A 24,580-nucleotide genomic window follows, 5' to 3' on the forward strand; every position below is an offset into this window, starting at 1 on the left:
CAGACATAAGGCTGCAGCACTGAAAATTGTTTTAATCAACTATTTTTTCATGCAGTTCCTTATTTTGATCTGTACAGAATCGTCACTAAAATAAAAAAAATACTCTTCCTTAGCAAAAGTAAACTAACTCACAGTTTAGGGAATGTAAAAAAACATGCTCTGCAATACTAACAATAGCATATTTCTAACATACTGTTACAAAATGCATCAGTTTTAGAATAAAGACAATAAAGCTGATAAAAGAAATCTCAATTTGCACAAGAGTCAAATAAAAATTTAAAAAAGAAGAATGCAATTATGTTCTTCACACCGTAAAGAATTCCTCTAAATTTCATCACTAATCCTGCACAGAATGAGATGCCATAGAGATTCAAAAAGGAAATGCCAAGATCATCCGCTTATTAGTAGATTGCATCTATACTAATTCTACCCCAAATTACATTTGCATGCCTCAACTTAATCAGTACTTTTCATTTTGTTTCTGAAGCAAATTCGTAAGAAAACTAGATTTCAAAGTAAGTATTTGACAAATCACTAACCTTTACAATGGATTAGTGAAATTTTGCTTTTTTAAAGCTGCAAAGAGATTTGAAAATGGTTAGTAGCTGTGGAGTCTGCATTTTCTGGGGGGTTTTCTGTGGGGTTTTTTGGAGGGGTTTTGTTTTGCTTTGCTTTGCTTTTTAGGATTTGAACTTTTGGGGTTGGATCTTTTTTGTTTGCTTTTGTTTTAACAATTATACCACAACAGTTTTCATTCCATTTTTACAAATCCTTACCAACTGTGGAGCTGTCTTCAAGTACTACATCCACATTTCTGTCCCTGTACTCAACCCTGAAGTCAAGCATTCGAGGTTGTCTTTCCACTATTTGTCTTGATGGCACTACATGGCGAAATGCTGAGGATGAGGAAGGAGTTGAAGAAGCTGCTGTAGAGTGACTTGTGGGACCATACGCTGGTCCATGTAAAGTCTCTCCACCGTATTCACTGAAAGATATGCAGATAAGAAGGTTTGAGAAGAACAGCTTGATATGTTTAAATAAAAGTTAGCAAAGCAAAATGAACAGTATTATTCACTTACTATGATTCACAGCACACACCTCTTGAATAAATTACACTGTCATATCTGAAAACACTATTTTATTAATAATTAGAAAATAACTTTCATATCACTAATATTAACATTTCAGTGACTCAGAAGAGCTATAGGAGAACAGCTTAGCTGATAAGCACTTAAGCCATTATTTCTGTCTAAAAGTTCACTACGTAATTAATATCAGAATTATTTTGAGAAGAAGCATTATTTCCTGTTCCAGGACTGCTGTGACCATACAAAAAAACGGCACCATGGCAACAACTAACTTTCTACATCATTGGGCTAGTATCAAGTGGAAATGAAAATAAGAAATAAAGCTTAAAATACTGCACGTGGATTGGTATTTTCCAATACCAAATTAGTGGAAAACAAGTCAGGTATGAAAATAGTTATGTACTTAAGGTAAACAAATCAAGATAGCGAGGTATATATTGTAGAAAATACCTAGAAGTACAGTAGCAATGCAATGCAATGCTAAATTCTAGCTTGCCTTTAAGTTCAAAATCCTTCAAGCCTCCTGGACATTCATAAAAGGATGTCTCCATAGCTGGCTCAAGGACACATACAGCATTACAGGTCAGAATAAATCGGGAAACCCTCACTACCCAGAAGCATTTCATCTTCCTCAAGTGAGCCTCTCCACAAGATGCATGTAACTGGGATTAGAAAAAAGAGTAACAAAACATGAAATTTCAGGAACATTACTCCAGGCCAATAAAAAACTATGATGTACAGAAATTAAAGGTGGAAGGCAAGAAACTTCACAGGGTAAGGCTAGAGCTTTGCCTTGTAGATGTTCTTATCAGGAAGATGATCTCTCCTGGGCAGTTACAGGTTATGATGATGGAGGATACAAGCTAATAAAACGTATGCACTGAAAGAATGGAAGCTGAGCAAAGAAGGATTTAGGAAATGTTGACATGTAAATTGTCTCGTTTCCATTCTTAAACAGAACGTATTTGAAAAATGCATTCTGCCCTTCTTGAAGATACTACAAAATCTCTCAATTGAAACACTTCTCATAGCAAGTCAAATTTGTCATCTAGAGGAGGCCTGAACTCAAAAAGGAAAAAGTGGATGGCATGCATGTCACAAGTGCAGAAATTTTACACAGCTATTGCAAATCCCAGCATTGAGCCTTCTACATTTGAAAAAGAAAACCATGTTATGCTCCTTCCCGTCTCACATCAGGAGGCTCAGAAGGATGAATTCCCAGCTACAAAGACACAGACTCAAAGACCCACGCTCAAAGCTCAGAGACACACTTCGGAGGTCTAAAGAGTACAGGGAAGAGTCTTATTTTCAGAATTGAAAAAAAGTATAATTACCAAGTGATATGCTATTGTCTTAAATAGCCAATGGCCAACTATGAATTAAGTACTACTATAACCATTTTGTTAACAGACCCAAGAAGCAATGAATATCCTGATTCTCAGAACTTGAATTTTTTTTTATTATTTGCTTTTTTAAACATCACAACTGAATTATAAAACAAAATATTATTTTTTTTCCCTTCAATAAAGTAACTTCCTTCAAGTCCAGTTGCATTAATTCTATTTGATTCCACCACAAAAGGCATTCTGGCAAAAAAAAGGCGTGCCTGGCAAAAGGCACCAGTCTGGCAACCTCCAATGGTTGTAAAATAACCCTCATCTGAAAACCACTGGAAACTAGGCTTCTCAGTCTTCTGAGTCTCCTTTTAAACCACTTCCATTGGAAGAAGAAGAAAAAAAAAAAAAAAAAAGAGAGAGATTTGAGACACATTTGACTGTTTAATCATTTCTAAAAATGAATAAATTAGCATGGAAGAAAGCTGTAAGTGGACAGTAGACCAGCTTGTTATCCAGGCCAGGCATAACTACTGCCCAGCTCCTTCCCCCTGACCAAATGGTTTCAAACATTCTAGCATTTTGAATATAAATGCTTTGAGGTCAGGACTTAATAACATAGGTAGAAAGAGTGCTCAACCCAACCAAGACTTGATCTCCAATGGACTAGGTAGGTCTTACGGTAAATAAACATCTAGTAACATTGCTGAGCAAATAAGGTTTTTTCCTAAATCAAAAACTGACTATATTTAATGACAGCTTTAGTAAGTATTGACAGAGATGCCAAAACACTGCTTTACCTACATTATGTATCCTTTTTCATCATTAAAATAAACTTTTTAAAATAGTACATTGAGTATTTTTCTAAAAAAAATTTTATACACTATTTTACTGTCTCTCTCAAGTAGCTCAATTCCTGTTCTGCTGTTTTCAATTGCCTCATCAGCACTTAGGACCTCATGCTTCAGTGACTTCAAGATATCCAGGCATCAGTATACAAGCCAAAATTTAATTCAGAAGCTGAAAGAAAATCAGTAAAGCTACTTTTAAAAGGGAGCAACCTTACTGTATCTAACACAGTATCTGCTGCCTGTAATTCAATAAAAACAAAACAAAAACCAACAACTACAAAAATACAAACATTTTTTGGACAGGGTCAGGGAAGCATGGAATATCAATACTTTTAAAAATGTACAAGGAAAAAGAAAATACTTAGCCAGGAACATCTGTGGATTTGCCTTGCAAATTTTCAGGTCTTTGGAGGAAGAAAAAACAAAACAAAAAAAAAACCCACCACACCCAAGTCCTGACATCCAAGAAAGGATACCAAAATCCAAGCTTAGTAAAGAGACAACCCTGCCCAGAATGACCCAAAAACCAATGAACTTAGAATAAAAAATAATTAATTTAAATAGGTGTTTGAGCTGGTCCTCCATCAGTACAGGAAAAATTGATCGTTAAATCACCTTTGCCAGGAATAGAATTTGTGGCTCCTGAAACTGCTTTAAAAGGAGAATTACATCATTACCTTAGGATTCAGGAACAAAAAAATGTAACTACTACCCAGCATCATTCTCTGTGTGTACTACTTGTCTTCTATGCTTACCTTTGTAGAATGCCATTTTCTTGTGGTATTACACCATTTATAGCTGCCTGAAAAGAGAAAACAAATTTTGAGTCAAGCATACAGAACAACAAAAATAAAACAGAAAATGTTTTAAAGACTGACTAGTTTGCTTTAAAATATGCCATAAAATATTCTCCACTTAGTGAATATTTTTGGTAAACGATATTGTCATTAAAGTACCTGCAAAAAATAAAAACTGTATCTAAGTGAAAACAAACATGAACTGAAGATCAAACTCCTATAAGCGTGTGATGGATCTCCCAGGTGGAATGCACAGGAGTAAACTGCATGGCCCATACTCAGTAAATCTAATGCTTAGTACACTCGGTACCTACATACAGTGAACATATTGCTTTTAAATACACAAAGCTAAATGCGCACAGACGAGGCAGCCAGACAGCACGTACACAGAAAATCTGTTTCCCAGAAGTTTCAGACCTGCACAAACCTACAAACCTGGCAGAGCTGCACGTGCGCTGCATGCTGCAACCCTCACATGTTCACAAATGGCTGAAGCCGGCACAAAGAGCTACTCAACAGCTCGCACGCCTCCATCGCGCCTACGCCTTCCGGACAACCTGCTTCCAGCTCACACGCACAAATACCATCTAGCCTCTTAAGAGTCCTCATGTGCCAGGGAATCACGGAAAAGGCTACCCCCAAAATTCAAACAGTCTTCAGGCAGAAAAGGAAGTATTTTTTTAAGTAAGGTTTATGCAGTTAAATACTATCCCATGTTGTCCAGATCATCAGAATAAACGAAGTATTACTTATGGGTGTATAAGTACAAACCTTGCAAGCTGCATTCAGATTTCTTAGAATCATAGAATGGTTTGGGTTGGAAGGGACCTTAAAGATCATCTAGTTCCATCCCCCTGCCCTGGGCAGGGACACCTCCCACCAGACCAGGCTGCTCAAAGCCCCATCCAGCCTGGCCTTGAACCCCTCCAGGGATAGGGCAGCCACAACTTCCCCGGGCAACATGTGCTAGTGTCTCACCACCCTCATAACCGTCTTATTTGAAATTACAGAGTTTTCAGCTCTGACAATATCCTAATGAATTCTATCTCATATTAAAATGCATTCTTTTTAAAATAGCCACAACATACCCCAGTTGCAAGTTCAAAAACCCGCTTCTGACAAAATTGTCTTCTCAGCCTGTTACAGCATTGCTCCATTCTATGTTGCAGAAAGTTTTAATGCATTTCCAGCACATATGATGCTATGTAAGTAAGTTTGTATAAACTTTGAAATTATATGTAAATCAGGATGAGGTAAAAACTTGGAAAGCAAATAAGACTCTCTTCAGCAGTATTTAGACAGACTGCTTTATACCATCAAAAAAGTATTTTAAAACCGTCTCATTGCTAGGATTTTTCAGATTTGATGGGCAGAGAAAGTGATACCACATGAGCTGGTGAAGATGACTTACACGCTTTACTCCACAGCTGATAAGGCTTTGTTCTGATTATTGTTAGAAGCCATGGGAGTAAAGATGTCAGAACCCTACCTAACTTCAGACTTTTAATCCTAGCCCAGTAGTGAGCAGACAAGGTGCAATATCACAGGAGGGAATTTGGCAAGGAATGAGAAAGAATTCAAAAAAGTCTAGAGAGGAAAAAAAAACAGACCTCAAAAGACTAATTCTGTTTCTGGTCTTTGATGATCTTTATAATATGTTCACAGGTACATATTTGTTAGGTTTAACGGTGAGATTCAAGAGAGCTTGTAACATCCCATCATTCTCCATTTTCTGCTGTACCAGTAGCAATTCACGCATTTCTACTATCCCAACTTCCAATATCCATTCTCATATGTCAGATATACCTGACCTGTTGGCCCAGATATTCGGTGAATTAGTGTCTGGTCCCTGATGAAGAAGAGAACACTGACATTTAGAAGCTCATAGGTCCCCTGTAGTCCAGCAGGATGAAGTCAAATGCTGCAACTGAACTATGGACAGTCATCACCTACCACCATCATTTTTGCAAACTGACATGGAAAATGCATCTTAAGTGCTCAATAAACACAAATCTTTGTATCATCTAATTTTAAATGCTATGCTTTCTTTTTCTATGAATATATAAGCGTGATTTTTTTACAATTTCCATTAACAGTTAAGGCTACATAAAGTCAAAAAGTATTTCTGCTGAACTCAGCTAAGTAACTATGATATTGCAGTAAGATTTATCACTTTATTTAGAGACAAATATTCATGAATAATAGCAGACAAGGAAAAGGGTCACAGGTATCTGTAAGCTACAGCAACTACCCATAAGGCTGTATCAAATTACAGGGAAAGCCAATCTTCTTACCAGATCAGTTTTTAAATCAGTTTATCCACCGTGCATGGCAATAATCAGTGGTTTCTTTTTAACAACATGTCTCATTTATCATCACTGTGGTTTTTGCAGTCATACATAGCTCTTGGTCATGTTCATCTAACAAACCTCCAGGAAAAAGTGGGAGGTTTTGTTTTGTTTGGGTTTTTCTGGTTTGGTTTCCCCCCCAATACTCTTCAACAATATACAATTCATTCCTGTCAATCAACAGGTGAAGTTCGATGAAAGAAAAAATAGCCTTTATTTTGCATCTGTAAGATACAGACAGCAAATACAGATTTTTGTGCCACAGGACCAACACTAATAATGATCTGCTGGTGCAACAGAATTCTCTTTACTCCGAGAAAAAGAAGCTGCTTCAGCTGTGAAGAAATATAGCACAGCATGGCATTTCCACAGTTTTTCTGTAAAAAGCTCATGTCTCAGTCTCAGAGGATTAAACCAGCTCAAACTTTTTCTAAGCCTAGTTAGAGGGGTTAAATACGATAGAGGCTCCAAGCTATTTTCTTTAAAACTGAATAACTCACTTGTTCACGTCCCCAGTTTTGTAAACTTGATGACATTTAAGGGGCACAGCAGTAAGAAAAAACAGCAGCAGCATTATGTACTTTTTTGATGGAAAGACCTCTATTAACCACACTGTAAAAATAAAGAGTCTGGACACTGTTTGTTAAGCAAGATGGAAGACTAAAATTATGTAGACGGCAAATGGTAGCAGTGCACATGTAGATATTGCATAAATATTAAATACCCATGTTCTTGCAAGACATCTATAAGTAGAGTCTGCAGAAAAAGTAAGAAAAAGGAACAACCATCTGCTTTAGAATTTCATAGGAGGAAGGCCGTGACTATTAAAAAAAAAAAAAAAAAAAAAAAAGAAAAGAACAAGTTATTAAGGCAAGATCTGTTCCAGGCTGTTCTTCCCCGATGTCAATCCTCTTTGAGAGGGGATCAGGTCTCTATGGTTAAGTAAACATTCAAAGATATTAATTTTTTTTTTGCCTTTCTGAACAGGGATCATTTGATCATCAAAACCAGCCTGACTGACTAATATACAGTAATTAAAAAGATGTATTACCCTTGAAACAACTTTAATGACAGGTGCAGTAAATCTGTTAAAGGGTTATTAAATATAAAGATACCATATCTGGCTCAGAAAATTTCTTCAGCTTCCAATAACCTGTTGCCAACAGTGATACCAGGGAAGCAGCACCCTGTGCTTACACTGTTCTCCCGCTGTATATCCATAACTGTCGCTGAGGATACTGGGTACCACAGCTTCGACAGGTATTTACCTATTCTCATGCTACCACTATTTAAAGAGCGAAGCTCACTTTAAGTGGAAAATTATAGGGATTTTATAAGATATTTTTTCCCCTAAGCCAACAATCTTAGGTGTGCCTCAGTGCTACCCACATACAAACTCTACTGCAACAGCGCTCAAACTTGGAGCAGAGGAAGAGAAGCAAGGACATAGTTATTGTTTTGATGGCAATATTCAAACTACCAGGACCACAACTTAATCTAGGAAATTATAAGACAAGTTTAGTTATTCTTGATTTATACATTTTGTATAGAGATATTAGTCACATATCCAGGAATTGAAACGGTTTATTTATTTATTAAGCCCCGCATGACCTGATATAATTGGACCTGCTTTTGAACAGACCAACATCCAGAAGTAACTTCCAGTTACAAGTACCCTACAACCCCATCATCCAACAGTAGAGGATTTATCAATGAACAGCACCAAGAATCCTGTTCATTTAAAGGAATTAGAAGACAGGGATACGATGTAACACTGGACCAATGAGTGACAATTTAAAAGGTTCAAAGTAACAATACTTTTTTTAGTGTTTGTTTCAGCAGCAAGCTTCCAGTATCAAAATATATTAAATCCAACTTTTTTGCTGTTTCCCACAAACATAGGTAACAATAAAGCATTAGGGTTAATAAAAGGTTACCAAATTCATTAACAGTCTCTGCAACCTAGAAACTGTGGTATTCTACAAACAGACTGAAATTATTTAAGTGCCTAAAGAACGTTGTGAAGCAGACTGTGAAATTTAGAGCTTTTCCTCACGGGAATATTAACTTAAATAGATTAGTCAGTTCTGACTAAATGTGACTACCTTTTATGAGTACAAAACAGTGTGAGAGAGAAAAAAAAACCAACCACCATTTCTTAATAACCTGATGAAGCAACAAGGTTGATGACTTCGCTCAAAATACACAATTATAGTACTCGCCATTTAAAAGCAATTAAGCACATCTTACAGTGACTCTCACCCAGGGGAATGAGGGTCCTATGAATAATTATGAACGAACTGTGGTATTTCAGATAGAACAAACATTAAACTCCAGAAGTTAAAATACTCAGTGGTTATCACTAAGTTTGAAGAGGGACTGGATTTGCCAATCATACTATTTAAAAGCACAGGTCTGCATATACTGATCAGATATTCAAACAAGGTGGGGAATTCCTTCCTTTTCATGAACTACAGGTGGGAGGTATTTTTTAAATTTCCAGAATGTAAAAGTGATGTTTAAATGAATTATCTTAAGAGTTAAAAGCAGGCCCAGGCAAAAGCGCAGCTAAAGGCTTTTGCAATGGGTGAGGTAGGAGAAGGTCTTCCTCTTCTTTCCAATCTCCATACTACAGAATAGTTTTGTCTGACAGATACAGACCCCACCCTAGATATAGATCCTTTAAAACAGGCAGGGACCTATTGGAGCGACTCCAGAGGAAGGCCACGAAGATGATCAGAGGGCTGGAGCACCTCTCCTATGAATTCAGGCTGAGAGAGTTGGGGTTGTTCAACCTGGAGAAGAGAAGGCTCCAGGGAGACCTTATAGCCCATTCCAGTACCTAAAAGGGGTACATGAAAGATGGGGAGGGACTCTTTGTCAGGGAATGGAGTGATAGGACAAGGGGTAATGGTTTTAAACTGAAAGAGGGGAGATTTAGATTAGATATCAGGAAGAAATTCCTTCCTGTGAGAGTGGTGAGGCACTGGAACAGGTTGCCCAGAGAAGTTACGGGTGCCCCATCCCTTGGGGGTTCAAGATGCCCTGGTTCAAGGCCAGGCTGGATGGGGTTTTGAGCAGCCTGGTCTAGCGGGAGATGTCCCTGCCCACGGCAGGGTGGTCAGAACTAGATGATCTTCAAGGTCCCTCCCAACACAAAACATTCTAGGATTCAAACCTCTACCCCAGTTAAGAGCAAGAGCTTTCACAAAGCACAACGTTAAGATCAACTTTCCAAAGCAGAGTATTAGAATCTCCACGCGAAAGAAAGCAAGTTCAATCAGCATGATGCTAGAACAACCAACCCTTTCAGAAGAAGAGGCTAGAGCGGTGTAAATACCGTGCACATGTGAAAGCTGCATGAGTTTCATTGAGATAAATAACCGTATCAGCTTAACGCAACCAGTACAAGTTTACATATGAATCATCCTACACAGAATTTTAAAAGCCTTATTTAGGTTTGACTGAATACAGCAAGTAAAACCACTTCAGTCTACTTAATAAAGGCCACACAGAGCTTTACATTTGTTTATCTAAAAATTGAGAAGGTTTACATTAAACAAACACAACACATGAATGAGACATAGACACAGGGTAATAGGAACTGCCATAGCAGATGATTTAATCCAAAAATGTCCAACTAAAGAGTATCAACAGCTTCAGAAAGTCACAGGGAAATATGATGGAGTAACCCACTTATTCAATTATTTCTATGCAACTTACTAAGAACTTTCTTTAATGAAAGGATTTATTTATCATGACTTTCAAAAAACTATATTCTTCCCCAAATGCTACAACTCATAGATTTTATTTTTGTTTTTAAATATCTGGTAAGCTAAAATAAAAAATAAAAATAAAAATAAATAATAATAAATAAATAATAAAATAAATAATAAAAAAATAAATCTGCATTTTGTGCCTTCCTACTCCTTTTGCCTTTTCTTGCTATTATATATTTAATATCTCCTTGATATAAAAACAATTTCTCTCAAAACACAAATTCAGAAAGCTTACCCCATACTGTTTTCTACTCTAGCAGAAGTAAGGACAGCTCACCGTCTTAGAGGAAGGGGTGCTAGCAGCTTTTAGGACTGTATTTTGAAATATAACCAAAAAACGGTTGGTTTGTTGTTTCACACTACAAAACAAATAGAAACCTATTTTAATATTTGACTGACCCTTTCAGCATTTAATCTTAGATTTATTTCTCAGTCTGATTACACAAGTGAACGTAACACAAAAGCTATGTACAAAACCTCAGTATAGAGGGAGAGATGACATGCAAGGCAAACGTACTGTGGGTTTGGGTTCTGTAGAAGAAAATAATTATAACTGTTATACTTTGGAAATATCAGCCAGTATTCCTGTGTGCTATCAGTCCATCCTGCTAGGGGATGACTCAAGATTTCTTGAATTTAAACAAATTAAACATGTTTTTTTAAAAGCTAAAAGTGTAGTGAAATATACTAAAAGGCTCTTACTAAGCAATCTAAAATACACTAGAAAAATTATTTCTTATCTTTTGTATTTTATGGTATATTTCCACAGCACCAAAAAGGTCACTTATACTACTTTGATTACAATTGTAATTCCATTGCAATTAATTCTGCTCCTATGTTGGGCTAAATGTGATATTCCCCTGAAATACAATATTCTTACTCTAATTTTGTTATTTTCACATGATAAATTGCATATCCTAAAGATTTAAAATCCATTATTTTATTTGTTATGCAAACAAAATAAATGGATAACAAAACTCCAAGTGCTTTGTACACTAGGGAGTTAAAAAAAAAGAAAAAAAGAAAAGAAAAGAAACAAAACCCCAAACTGAACAGATGTTATCCAGAGAGGAAAAACAAATAATTAAATGATAAGGGATAAAGGAAAGCATTAGTGAGACAAAAAATGCATGAAAGGACCAAAAAAGCGAAAGTGAATTTGAAATTGCTTCCAAACTATAAATCTGCGTGACAAAGGAACACACTTTTATATACAACAGTAAAGCAAAACAGGAGAAGCGCAAAGATTTATTAGTTCCTTTTGAGCACAGAAGTATTTCTTACAATGAAACTAACTTGCAGGGCTCTGCTTTATGCACATATTTCAGCAATAACAGTAAATGTTTTGAAATAATGCTCCGCAAATAACTGTCTTTTTGGGAAATACTAATTTGGGATTGTATTTTCAACAGAACTGATAATAACGTGTAATGCCAGATGCAGACGTGTCAAAACCTTTGTTCTGACCTGCTGATACTGTGATTTCAGGAAACCGGATAAAAAGTTAAAACTGTGTATAGACTTCTCTTGTGATCAGTTTTCAACAATAAAAAAGTGGAAAATTTGGGAATAAACAGCAGAAGTTTTATTAACTCATGCTGACAAAAACATACTGCAAGTATTAGTCAAATACTGCAGTCAATCCGGATTAATAAAATAAGGGGTTACTGAAATCAGCTGTAAGAGAGTCAACTTCTTTCTGCCCCAAGACATCAAGAGTGTATCATGAGGTTCCCAAGCAGAGGAACGTGGCTTCTTGCAGCTTCATGCAACTATCAAACCTTGCCTGTTACAGGCAAGTCTGCAATGTGTTATTCTAAACAAGAAATTCCACAAAACATTCCGCAGAAATAACAATTATTTTAGACCAGAGGCTTTTTTACGAACAAGATACTCTATCACCTTCCTACATACACAGCTACTTTGAAACCATTACTTTAACAAGTAATGACTGCTATGGGTTCAAGTTATAAAAAACATCATTCAGTCAGGATTTTTAAATTAACGCAATAATATTTAAATTAAAAAATTACTAATTATGCCCCAGTAGTAACAGAAGCAACTTCTACCTTTGTTATCTTTGGCAGGCTTTTCAAGGCAAAGAAGTGAGTCAGCTTTTTCCTGTAGCTTGTGTTATACTTGCTGGCGTTTCCCCAGCTTTGCAAGTCTCAAAGTATTTCCAAGTGCTAGACGTGAAGTTACACCCACAAAGTTTTTACAGAATGCCAACATTTGTCCCCATCGTGGTTAAAATTTAACCAAAAGCTGTAATTGAACTACAATGAAATGTCTTCTATGCATTCTGCTTTATTTCAGCTTGCTTTCTTTACAACAAATATACTTCATGAAAAGCTGCAAAACAATAGAATTGCTAATAAAGCAAAAAATTAACATTTCATCAAAAAATGCCACATGAATATATTCATACAGATGATTCACTTCATCAGCAAGAGAGCACGCGTTGAAATAGTTTACAATTAGCACTCTAGATGTGGTTTCCCATTTCTCCCTACTTCTTTGGTGGCTTCAGCAAACTGGTTCCTGTAGGTCCTACAACATGCTGAAATGCACTAGGAAGCCTTTCAACAGTTAGATATACTTCTATGATCCTGGGAAAAAAAATCCCACATTTTTCACAGTGCTTTTATTTTATATTGTCACTGCGTAATTCCACAAACAAAGCGCAATCTCAATAATAAATTCATAACTGGACGTATTTTCCTAGTGCTATTAAAATAAATAACATGAACAGATTTATAAGAAGCTTATGGATCAGTATCTGCCTGAGCTGAAACTGTATTTCAGCACGAATAAAGGAAAATAACCTATTCTAAACTATCCACTCAAAACTTACTCATACAGAAAGGGAGAAGAATAGGCCATGATGCGTCTGCTACTTTCTGACACACTTATATAGTTATCTTGGCCCTAGTCAGTAACATCGCAACTTTTTACACTAATACTTCTTCATCTTCTAACTCAAAAGCAAGGAATGCTTATGCTTGATACCAAAACATATTTTGTTATTCCTTAAAACATTAAGCTAGGCAGCAGGAGAGTCAGATAAAACAAAGGCTATGCCTGAAAAAATACCTACGCACTGAATTCCCACATTTCTACCTGTCTCCTAATTATTTTATATAAATTTGAATGACAACACTAATATGTACAAGTTGGGGATAGCTCCCCCACGGCAACATACTTTTTGTTCAGCCTTAAAAAATAAGCAAACTAATAAACAAATAAAATCACTCTTTGCTGTAACATACTAGCTCTAAGCAAGTACTAGAAAGATAGAACAGGGATGAAATCTCAGGACACAAGATAATTCAAAAAGTCCTTAGTACCTACGGACTAAGGCCCCTTTACTGAAAAGGTGTAATAACACGAAACATCTTACATGACAGTTTTCAAATGAGCCTAGCCATAGTCAGCAGACTGCCTAATCACTAAAAGAATAATTATGCAAGATTTCGCTTCAGAGTTTGGAAACCAGAAAGTCCATTTCTAAAGTGTGTAACCTACAACTTGGCTCACAGTAGTTCTCCTCATACCTCTCGATAGCCTATGCTAACATTACTGGTACTGCAGCAACCCAGGGCTTCCAGGACCAGCTAAAGAGAGTTTATTTAAATAAAACTAGGACAGAACTGTTAAGATATTCAACAGAATTATAAGGAAATCCATTTTTAAAATACTCTGCTTTGAAAGCCTGATGTGTCTAGATGACTCCTGGCTTCTGTGGTAAAATCGTTCGTAATTAAGGTTCACTTGCAAAATATTGACAGCATTGGCACAGATACTAGTTCTTATTAAATAATTTACTTAATTTTTCTCCTACTCATACATTCCCAGCGTGACTCTATGACAGATTAATCACTCGTCAAACACACTTTTTTAAGATGTATGCAAGTTTCAGTTCAACTAGTCACAGAATAATACACTACAAACTAATTACACCTCATCACCAGCCACTTCACTGTTAATACAGTCTAGAAATTTGCTCTTAAATGCGAATGTCTCAGGACAAATTAATGCTAAGCAATCTTCACAGAAATTGCTAATATGGAGGTACCAGCCTCTCAAAGTCTGTATTTGTAAAACATAAGGTGGGTGGGTAATGCCTGCATAGAGCTACGACAATACTATCAGGCACTACTGTCACCTCAGGTGCCACTTTTTGGTTATTCTCAGAACACAAAACTCTCAATTACAAGAAACAAGAATCTTTTTTCCATTAACAGAAACCTAAGTCTGTTAGTCCCATTGCTTGTTTGATCACTATGCAAGAAAAACTTAAGGTGCTTATTTCTTAAGTAGCTAAATTGCATCTGTTATTTGGAAAGGAGAGACACAGTTTGCTTTACTTTAAAATGTTGACAGCAAAGTTTTACTTTACTTTACTCCTCTGCTCTCTTCCTTTACTTCACCCCTCTGCTCTCCTTCCGGCCAGACATTAAAATTTTATATGCATCATCACAGCAACATGGTTACAAAATACAGCCATAAAATACATAATCACAGCCCCTTTGTTATCCTTCAGTGACTAAAGCAGGCTTTTTCTATTAGAAAAATTAAAATCAATGGTTATTAAACAAAATGAACTATTTTAGGCTAACATAATCCCCTTAGTGTCTAGAAAACTATCTACTATATTGCAAGTTAACCATTACATTTGCTAAAATTGTTAAGGGCTAAAAGATATGGATTTCTTCACAGATACTCAAGAATTATTCCAGTTTAACAGGAACGAAAGGGGGTTCATCTAGAAGACACCTTGCCCAAGCTATATCAGTTTTACCCTGTGGGAACGATAAATACCCCATTACACTTTCTCTCAATCAGCAACGTGAGAATTACTCCTTCCTGCTGAATCAACAAAACTGCACAGCATGCATGAAACAGCACTAAAGAAAACACGTTTAAAGCCATGACTCTTGACTGCCTTAATAAAATAAAATAAACCCTACCTCCTTGAGAGCTATCAGTTTTTCCATCCTCCCAAACAACTGCCTGCAACTTGAGGGACAAACCGATTCATGTATTTAACCCCAGTTCATGGTTTCCACAAAGTTGTAAACTGCACATCGCTTGGCCTCAATCTGTTTAAACACGGTAGACCAAAATGAGCCCTAAACACAGTTAGTCCCCTACTAAACAGATAGTTTTATAACGTTAAAATTTTAGCAGTGCCTTGAAAATAGGAGACAAGAATGACACTGAACAGCACCACTTTTCCACAATGGAAGCTCAAGTCTTCCCAAGCACTGAGGCTTTCAAGACTTCTTCCATGAAATACGCACAATGTCTCAGCAGAGTAGCAATTTAAAGATATTAAAACTGCTTTCACCAAATTCCCAATCAATCTTTCTCAGACAAGGCTTTGCTCTGGTAAGGAGACACGGTAATTTGCTCGGGGCAGGGCAAGAAGAGTTTGTATTTCTTACACATTCACCTGCCTTAAGACCAAAAAAGAAAATGACAGAAACAAACTGAAGAAACCAAACATCTCTCTGTTTCTGGTACACAATTTAGCAATTATTTGTTGGGGTAAAGTGAGTTTTGAGAGGTTTGGGGTTCTTTTGTACCTGAATAGTCCCAGCAAGATCCATGGGAAACTAATAAAGTTTTGGGATAGCAGACCACAGGTGAGGAAAACAATTCATTTCAGTTTTCAGATCTTTCTCTACAGACAGCCAGAAGCTAGCCCCTTCCCAGCCTCTTTCTTTACACAAGGAACACTGTGAAACCTGAGATTCTTGGATACTTACACAGTATCAGCTGCTACAGCACTGATTACAGCTTTCATGGGTTTCCTTATAAAAATCACAAAACATGGCAATGTTAACATGATCCAAGCAGTATTTCTCAACCTCTTTTAAAAGGGCAAAGGGTCATCCAAACCAGAAAACAAATCCAAAGACCACCTAAGTTTTTTGGAAAAAAAAACCAACAATCCAAGGGATCAACCTATGTAATAATAGTTTTATTCAAAACAGTCAAAAAATTAGAACATACAAGTTAGATGTTTACTACTTTTTTCTCCCTTTAGTATGTTTTTTTACTTGCTTGCATGTGTCAGAACGCGTATATGACATTTTTATTGGGTTTGGCGCCATTTTGTTTAAAACTGTAGTTGTTCCATTGACCACTTCCTGATGTCTAACAGACCACTTGCAGGCAACGGACCAAGACTGATGCAGAGACTCAACAGGATCAATTGCAATCTGTGCCCTCATCAAGGTCATGTGAAATGACTGTCACTGTGGCAATATGTTGAACACTTTCCTACATCACCTGAGGTATCAACTATTGCTGTTAGTAAAAGTCACAGAAAAAAGCAGTTGGGATTTGGTAGGACCATGAAGACTGGGCTACCTTGCTGCTAGCAGAGGTAATCTTCCTTCCCTGAAGCACATTACTGAGGTGACAAAGCAGCACTCTTATTCTGCGTTCTGCAAATAAAGAATCTTAATTTCCTCCCCGTGTATTAGTGGTAGTGTTTGGTTTGGGGCTTGGGGTTGTTTTTTTAATAGATGAATGTGCATACAGCTATGCCATGCTTCCGACTGCCTATAGATCTGCATATTTCATATGGTCTTCAATGTAAAAAATATACAAAAAGGAAAGATTTGTTTTACCCAAGATGAAAGCGTTCAAAAGTAAATCAAACAATGAATTTAACAATTATAGTTTTTTTAAGAATTAGCTAGTCTTCTTTGCTACCACCCAGCTGCATAAGATACATTACACGCATCTGAGCTTACTGAAAGACATAGAAACGTCACTTTGTGAGCTGCAAAAAAGCTGGAAAAACAAAGAATGAAAAATCAAACGACTTTTGCAAGCAGGGATCCCTAATTTAACAGAAAGTACATTAAAACCTTCCAAAGGAGATTTCTGTAGTCCCTTGTAAAACTAAAGTTCACTTACAATTGGATTGTGTCCTACTAGAAGAGATTAATGCTGCAGCTGGACGCACAAGAAACCGGCAGCTCCTGTATTTCCTGGAGAACAGGCCCCGGGCCCACAGGACACTTGCACCAACAGGATGCCCATCCACCAACACCACTTGTCATTACCTAACTCAGAGCTTCCTTCTTCCTGAGCTCTGTTGGCAGCAGGATTTTGAATGCTGTCCACGCTATTCAGTGCGGTAACAGCGAGCATAACCTAACTGAGCTGACAATAACATGTTTGACAGGACACCAAAATCCAGAAGAGGATACCTGTCTAAAATAAAACTTTAAAAGCTCCTTCAAAAAAAAAAAAAAAATAGGGATACAAACCTCTGGCTCCCACAGGTAGATGTGACTGTTCATTTGACCAAAGGGACAACATTATTAATACACAGCTAAGTCCGTGCTGCTAATAGTGAAAATCCCTCAGACCTAGTCCAAGTGAGAGGAGAACACCGTGAACTTCTCTCTAGTCCCATAGTGAGTGCTGCCCAATGTGTGCCATATTCAGCATGCAAATCTGAAGTAAAGCAAACAGCAGGTCAACAATACAAGACAAAAGGGGCCAACGTGATGAAAACGATCACCATAACGTGTAGTCCTGGTTCTCCAGCCACTGAAATACAGCCCACTTGGAATGAAGCAGGAGAGCTGCTAAACATATGACAATACTGTCCCACATTTAAGGACAAGAAACGGCCCTGTACCAAACTTAGATTATTCACCTTGTTTCTGGAGGCAGACTAATTCAAATCGATGAAAAGTAGTATAGAGAGATACCACATCAAAGCTTTTACAGGGCAAACAAGTTAGAAAAAGAGACAAAAGACATCGTTAGTGTATTAGTTTTCACCAACTTGTACTAAGATTTACTACACGTTATAACAAAAGAACTAATGCAACTGTTAGAAAGGAATAAAAGATACAAATAATGGATTATTGGTAACTGTCAAGAGCCGATGGACCATTTTCTGCCTAGGAATCCCATCTAAACTAGCACCTGCAACAGAAATGAAAAAGAACAATTGTAAAGCCCCAGCTCATTTTTCTCAGTTTAAATTTTTTGTTTGGGTTTTGTTTTTTGAGGTTTTTTTACTTCTTTCTTTCCACAAGACAACACTACATAGAAGTAAATATAAATTTATAAATAAAATGTGTACTTATATTATTTAAAAAATTACATCTGACAAATAATTACTATTTTTAAAGATGTTTTAAACAGCAAGATGCAAAACACCCTCATCACAGAATTGTTTAGGTTGGAAAAGACCTTTAAGATCATCAAGTCCAACTGTAAACCTAAAACTTTGAAGTGCACCACTGAACCATGTCCCTCAGCAGCACATCAACATGTCTTTTAAAAACCTCCCGGGATGGCGATTAAACCACTTCCCTGGGCAGCCTGTTCTAATGCTTGATAACCCTTCCAGTGAAGAAATTTTTCTTCATATCCAATCTAAACCTCCCCTGGTGTTACTTGAGGCCGTTTCCTCTTGTCCTATTGCCTGTTATTTGGGAAAAGAGACCGACCCCCACCTCTCTACATCCCTCTCTCAGGCAGTTGTAGAGAGCGAGAAGGTCTCCCCTCAGCCTCCCTTTCTCCAGGCTGAACAGCCCCAGCTCCCTCAGCTGCTCCTCACAAGACTTGTGCTCCAGACCCCTCACCAGCTCCACTGCCCTTCCCTGGACCCGCTCCAGCACCTCAATGTCTTTCCTGTAGTGAGGGGCCCAAAACTGAACACAGCACCTGAGGTGGGACCTCACCAGCACCGAGTAGAGGGGGACGATCACTGCCCTAGCCCTACTCACCACACTGTTCCTGACACAGGCCAGGATGCTGTTGGCCTTCTTGGCCACCTGGGCACACTGCTGGCTCATATTCAGCTGGCTGTTGACCAACACCCCCAGGTCCTTTTCCGCCAGGCAGCTCTCCGGCCACTCTGCCCCAGGCCTGTGGCGCTGGGTTAGCCGGTTGGTGAGACCCAAGTGCCGGACCCGGCCCTTGGCCTTGTTGAACCTCGTACCGCCGGCCTCGGCCCATCGATCCAGCCTGTCCAAGCTTCTGTGTAAGTTATCCATTGAAAAATAAAAACTACAACTGAGAGCTGAAGCTTTATAAAAACAGATGTTCAGAATACACAGTTTTCTCTTTCCAGGGTATAGAAATGCTTTTTGCCAGCCAGCGCTCGGGAGCTGTGTATGACGGGAACTGCAAGGCATCACATTCCCCGGTGCACGGAACTGCTGGGTCTGCTGAAGGTATGACTGTGCCTTGAGCCTCTACCAGAATAACGAAACCAAGTATAGCAGGAAGGCACAAGGGTCATTTTAAGAACACATTTTGAAAATAAAAAACAGTTTGTTGGTTTGGGGTTTTTTTAAAATAATTATATGCATTTATAGTGAAGTGAATATGGGATAACACCACCTGCACCTTTGTTTTGATTAAATTTATTTTGTTGAAATTTATTTTGTTCTTAAAGTGATGGTAAGGAGTACATACCTTATAATGTCTATTGGAAAAGACATGACACACAAATAATTTTAAAAACCAGTGAACAAGAGTAACAACAGAAATGGTCAAGGATTTTGAATTTTTCATTAAATTTGTGAAAGGTACAGGAGACCGAGTTTTATATGCAGATACAAGCATTTTATATCAGCAAAGCGAAGAGCTATTACCTGTGTAATAACCTCACGTATACGAAGGTCCATATTGCATAGGGTCAAGAAGTACACCAATGCATCACTTCCTTTAAATTTGTACCATCATCAGAAACATTTCAAAAGACACGTAGTTGCGATTTTTCATACTTCTGTTTTATTGTCTTTACAGAAAGTTTAAGATACATTTATACTGTCATTCTTACCTTCGAATGCCAAAACAGAAGGTCATAGTTTAAATGCACAAGCTATGAAACCATCAGATTTTACAACAGGCATAAATTCCTAACTTTTGCTTCCTCAGATGTTAAAAATTATTGTAAATTAATAGACCTAAAGAAATGACGCTCAGGAAATTACATATCAGCAATCCTGGCAGGCTTAAGAGAGTTACTGGATCTATTTATTGCAGAAAAGTTTCATAAAGATGAAGGCCTGAAGAGATCATTATATTATCTATGTTGATCTTCTGTATCTCACAGAACATCTGTAACATTTCATTGCTCAGCCTATAATAAGCCTAGTAATTAGGCTACAGTGGTTTAATACAGAAAGCCTAAGCTGCTGTATATGCAGCAGACCACCACAAAGGCCAAGTCATATGCAACAGTGGGGAACTAATTATTGGCAAGATGAGACTTCATGATCCCACCAAGCAATTTATACGCTGCTATTGCATATGAATTCCTCTGCAGCAATCTCGTGATCAATTTGGTTTTAAGCACTTGAATAAAGCCGAGCAACCAAACATTTATGAAAGACAGTTTCCTATATCACTTCAAACAGCTACAAACCAGATTTGAACACTGTAAAAAGCACACAACTCTGAGACATTTAAATCGATTTATTTAGTTCCAAGTCAAAAATAAAGTAATGGCAGTTTATGTTGTCTTAAAGTATGCCATATAGAGGAATCGACATAAAGACTTCTAATTGGGGGTGGGTAATCTTTAAAAGTTCGAAAACAGGAAGCTGATGTTTCAGTTCTAAACTGAAAAGAAAAAAGAATTCAGATGAATTCTTAATAAAAAACATAAGTGGTTACTAGAGAAACTAAACCAAGGAAAGAGTTCCTTACACTTCAGTCAGGTTTGGCTTTGTTTGAAGGTAAGGCAAAGTGTCCAAAAGACACAAAACACAGTAGCACTCACTGAAGTAACAGAGAAGACATTCGTGACATTTTAACCCTTAATACTGAAATCTACTAGCAAGAAAAGGGGAAAAAAAAAAAGTATGGAGAAGATAAGCAGCAGGAATACTGCATCAGTGCAAAGAAATTCTCAAAATAGCTTGCACAAAAACACAGTACTTGTAGCGTGACATTAGAAACTGTTTTGTGAGTATATAACCTCTACTGTCTCTGTACATTCTGATGTACTTCTCTGTCAGCCTACGTCAGTAAGGACTTCACTGTTTCTGTTTTGGGATCCTTCTGCTTTCCAACTCACCACTGCTATTTGCTCTCAGTTGCTGTGGGTGAAGTCCCAGAGAAATAAAAACACCCTTGAGTTGAGTCTCAGAGAGTTCAAGAAACAACAGGTGCTCAAGGGAACCTTCAGCCTGGGTGCCTAGCACGGACCTGATAGTGCATGGCTTTTTTCCCGCAAACAGGAAAATGGAATTGAGATAGACAGCTCAAATAAAGAGCAAGAAAGCAATCCGTTCTGAGACAAGAACTTCCTTAACTTACATTTTTGATTTTTCCCTAACGCTGTAGAAGTGTCCCTGAACTTAGGTTTATCACATCCTAACAGGACTTGCTTCGCTTTATACTTCATATTACCCTGGGTGCCTCATGGAAGCTTGCCTGATCGAATACAGAGCTCTGATTTTACTTCCAAAATCACGGAAATAAAGGAATACACATTTTAGAACAACAAACACTCCCTCAAAAAAACCCCACCTGTATGACTATATTTTACTACACAGGTGATGTTTATCAGAAGCTTGAACTTGAAATAAGCCTCTGAATAAGATGCACAAAACTAAATGAAATTAGAGAGGACAGCAATGATGTTCTTCCCATTTACTTAACAGATTGGTGGTCAAAGGATGACAGAGGAACCCTTACCACAATCACCACTGCTTCACTACTGTCTTTATGATTTGTGAACCAAGTCCTACGAATTTTGTTTTCCTTACAAATAAAAAAAAAATGTTTTGTTTTGCATTGAATTAAATGGTCCTGGTTTGAGGGCCAGAGCCAAGCAAAAGGATTTTTTAAATTATTTTTGATTTTTCATCTCAGATGAAAAAGTCCAAGACCTTTTGGTTCAATCTAAACAAAGCCTTCCCTCCTCCCCAATTTCTTGGCACTCAATCTGTACTTGACTATTGAATCAAAGGTAATAAAAAAAAAAAAAAGAAAAAACAAACCTAAAACAACCCCCCCTCCCCAACACATCAACCATACACTTTAAATTTTAAAATAAAAAGCTACGTTTCTCGTAAGTCATAAGCCTTTTTTCATGTACTGTTTTGACTTTTGAAATGCTAAAATCCCTTGCCTAACAGAGAGATGTCTGATTCTCTCTCAAGCTAGCAACTCCTTTTCTTCTTACATTCACTTTTCTTCTGTCTTCTCTCCTCTTTCTTCACTCTTCCGCTTCTAATTCCCTGTTAGATTAGCATGATTTGGTTTTCACTCCCTTTTTTACAAGAAGGCTGCTTTTAATAAAAAGGAACCAGTGTCCTACCAACAACAGACTCTTCAGGCATCTTCTTCACTTTTACTCTCCCCGATTTATTTTTATTCTTCCTCAACTTAACATTCCCTTTTCATAGAAACTCCTCTCATTCATCTTCTGTTTAGTTTTAAGAACAATGTACTTTCCTGAAGTACCTCTTACATCCCTAATTTTCTTTCCTTTCTTACTTTCCATATGCCTTTCTTAAGCTTGCATTTCTGGCTCATTACTTCTGTTCCCACTATATTCTACTTGTAGATTGTTTAATCATCTCTAATAAAATTAACTATTTTAAAGCTATTCCCCTAGCCATTCTCATAGCTTTAAATACTTCACTGCCCTTTCTGCTGGTTCTGGAGTCTCAAAAGAAAAGCAAAAAAAAACAAAACCAAAACACAACCATCAAAACAAATCCCCTTAGTTGTTCTTACCATTTTTCATCACAAGTCTCTCATTCAACCCCACCTGTGAGTATCTATTTTAAAGGATATCCTTTAAAATTTACAAATCCCCCAAAACCACATCCAACTGATTTAATACATTGTATTGACAATTTTACAACCTGAACAGAATGCGTAAGGCTATTCCTTGCCTTCCCATTAACAATTTCCTTTTCAAAGCAGCTCATGCTAAGTCACAACAAAACTACCAGGGCAAAAGATGTTTTTAACTCTACCATTCTGTCAACAGACATTTGGGGTTTTCTGTTTGAAGACACGGAGGATATGCGCTCGCTTTTGCTTGTTGGTGTCTCAGCCTTGCTTACACCATGACGTTGCAAAATAAAGACTCCATGTACTTTGGCCAACATTCATTTTAAACATTTCGTGTCAAGTATTTGGTATGCATAGCGTTTGTTTACAATAGGCTACAATATTACATGTCATTTTAATCATCATGCCTTACAAGGAACGCAATATTCATTCTAACAAACTCAGTTTAAAATCCCACCCTAACCCCTGTGATGCTTAATTTGTAATTATTAAAATATAGAGAACAGTCTAAACAATATGCTAGGAACACAACGTGGCAGACAGTTGAAACTGTATCCATAGTCAGTTCTGGAAAATATAATTTATTTATTTAAATAATTTTCTGATAATTTGGACTGATCCAAAGATCACTCATTTGGAAAAGAAAACAAAATAAAGGAGGAAATCAAAGGCATTACAGTATAAAGGAAGATCACTTGCTTTTTAATTAAGTTTGTTCTATTTTACACTTTTAAATCTTAAGAAAATGGATTAATAATGTCTTTAGGTATCCTGATAATCCTATGCAGAGTCTTAAAATACCCAAGACTTTTTTGCTTGTTTTACTGGTTTCCTCCTATTTGTCTGCACGTTGAACCTTGTTACAAACTACATCACAGGGGTTTTTAGGACAAGTTTGTTTGTTGGCTGTTTTGTTCGTGTTTAACCGTGTCTGGATAACACCAAATCTAAATAAAGTACGGCCTTAATCTCCAATTCAATTCTGCATTACAACTAACAATAGAAGAGCAACTATCTTATTGATGAACTAAAAGCATATTAAAGATCGAAGAAGTTGTTTTACCTTCCATTTCTTCCACAGACACCTAAATCCTCAAAAACCTTGTATGTATACACAAGATGTCTTCTAAAAATTCTATGCTTAATAATACTAGTTGCAAAGTTATGCATATAATTAACCAAAGAGAAAACTAAACACTATATTAAATATTGACTTAAAGAAACAAATCAAAAAGGCACAAAGACAAGCAGAGTATACCAGGGTAGATACAACCCAATATCACACTAACTTGGCAATGAGGCCTTAACAGACCAGAAATAGTCTGCACATAGCTTGCTTGTCCCAGCCATAAGAGACACACACAAATTTGAAATAAAGATAATAGCTGTTCAGCAAGATGTTAGCCAAAGTTGATCTATGAAGTCATTTTCTTGGAATACTTACCACTAAATCCCAGTTATTTTGTTCAAGCAACGTTATAGCTTCATCAATATTTTCAATACCGGTACACGCCTAAAAAGAAAAAGAAGCGGTAAACAGAATTAAAAGCATTGATCAAAATCAGAGTATTAATACTTA

At 37.1% G+C, this 24,580-nt stretch overlaps 1 protein-coding gene across 2 annotated transcripts in view; it reads right to left on the reverse strand.

Annotated features, from left to right (window-relative positions):
• FAF1 (Fas associated factor 1) overlaps positions 1 to 24,580 on the reverse strand; it is a 175,551-nt gene that overhangs the window by 130,270 nt on the left and 20,701 nt on the right. For both annotated transcript variants that reach the window (XM_074598544.1, XM_074598545.1), the window contains 3 exons: positions 24,446 to 24,514; positions 4,029 to 4,075; positions 777 to 985 (listed from right to left, as the gene is read on the reverse strand). In XM_074598544.1, the coding sequence (XP_074454645.1) occupies positions 777 to 985; positions 4,029 to 4,075; positions 24,446 to 24,514 (325 nt within the window). The remainder of the gene's footprint in view (positions 1 to 776; positions 986 to 4,028; positions 4,076 to 24,445; positions 24,515 to 24,580) is intronic.

The sequence above is a fragment of the Larus michahellis genome, chromosome 8 (assembly GCF_964199755.1).
Source record: "Larus michahellis chromosome 8, bLarMic1.1, whole genome shotgun sequence".
Taxonomy (NCBI): Eukaryota; Metazoa; Chordata; class Aves; order Charadriiformes; family Laridae; genus Larus; species Larus michahellis.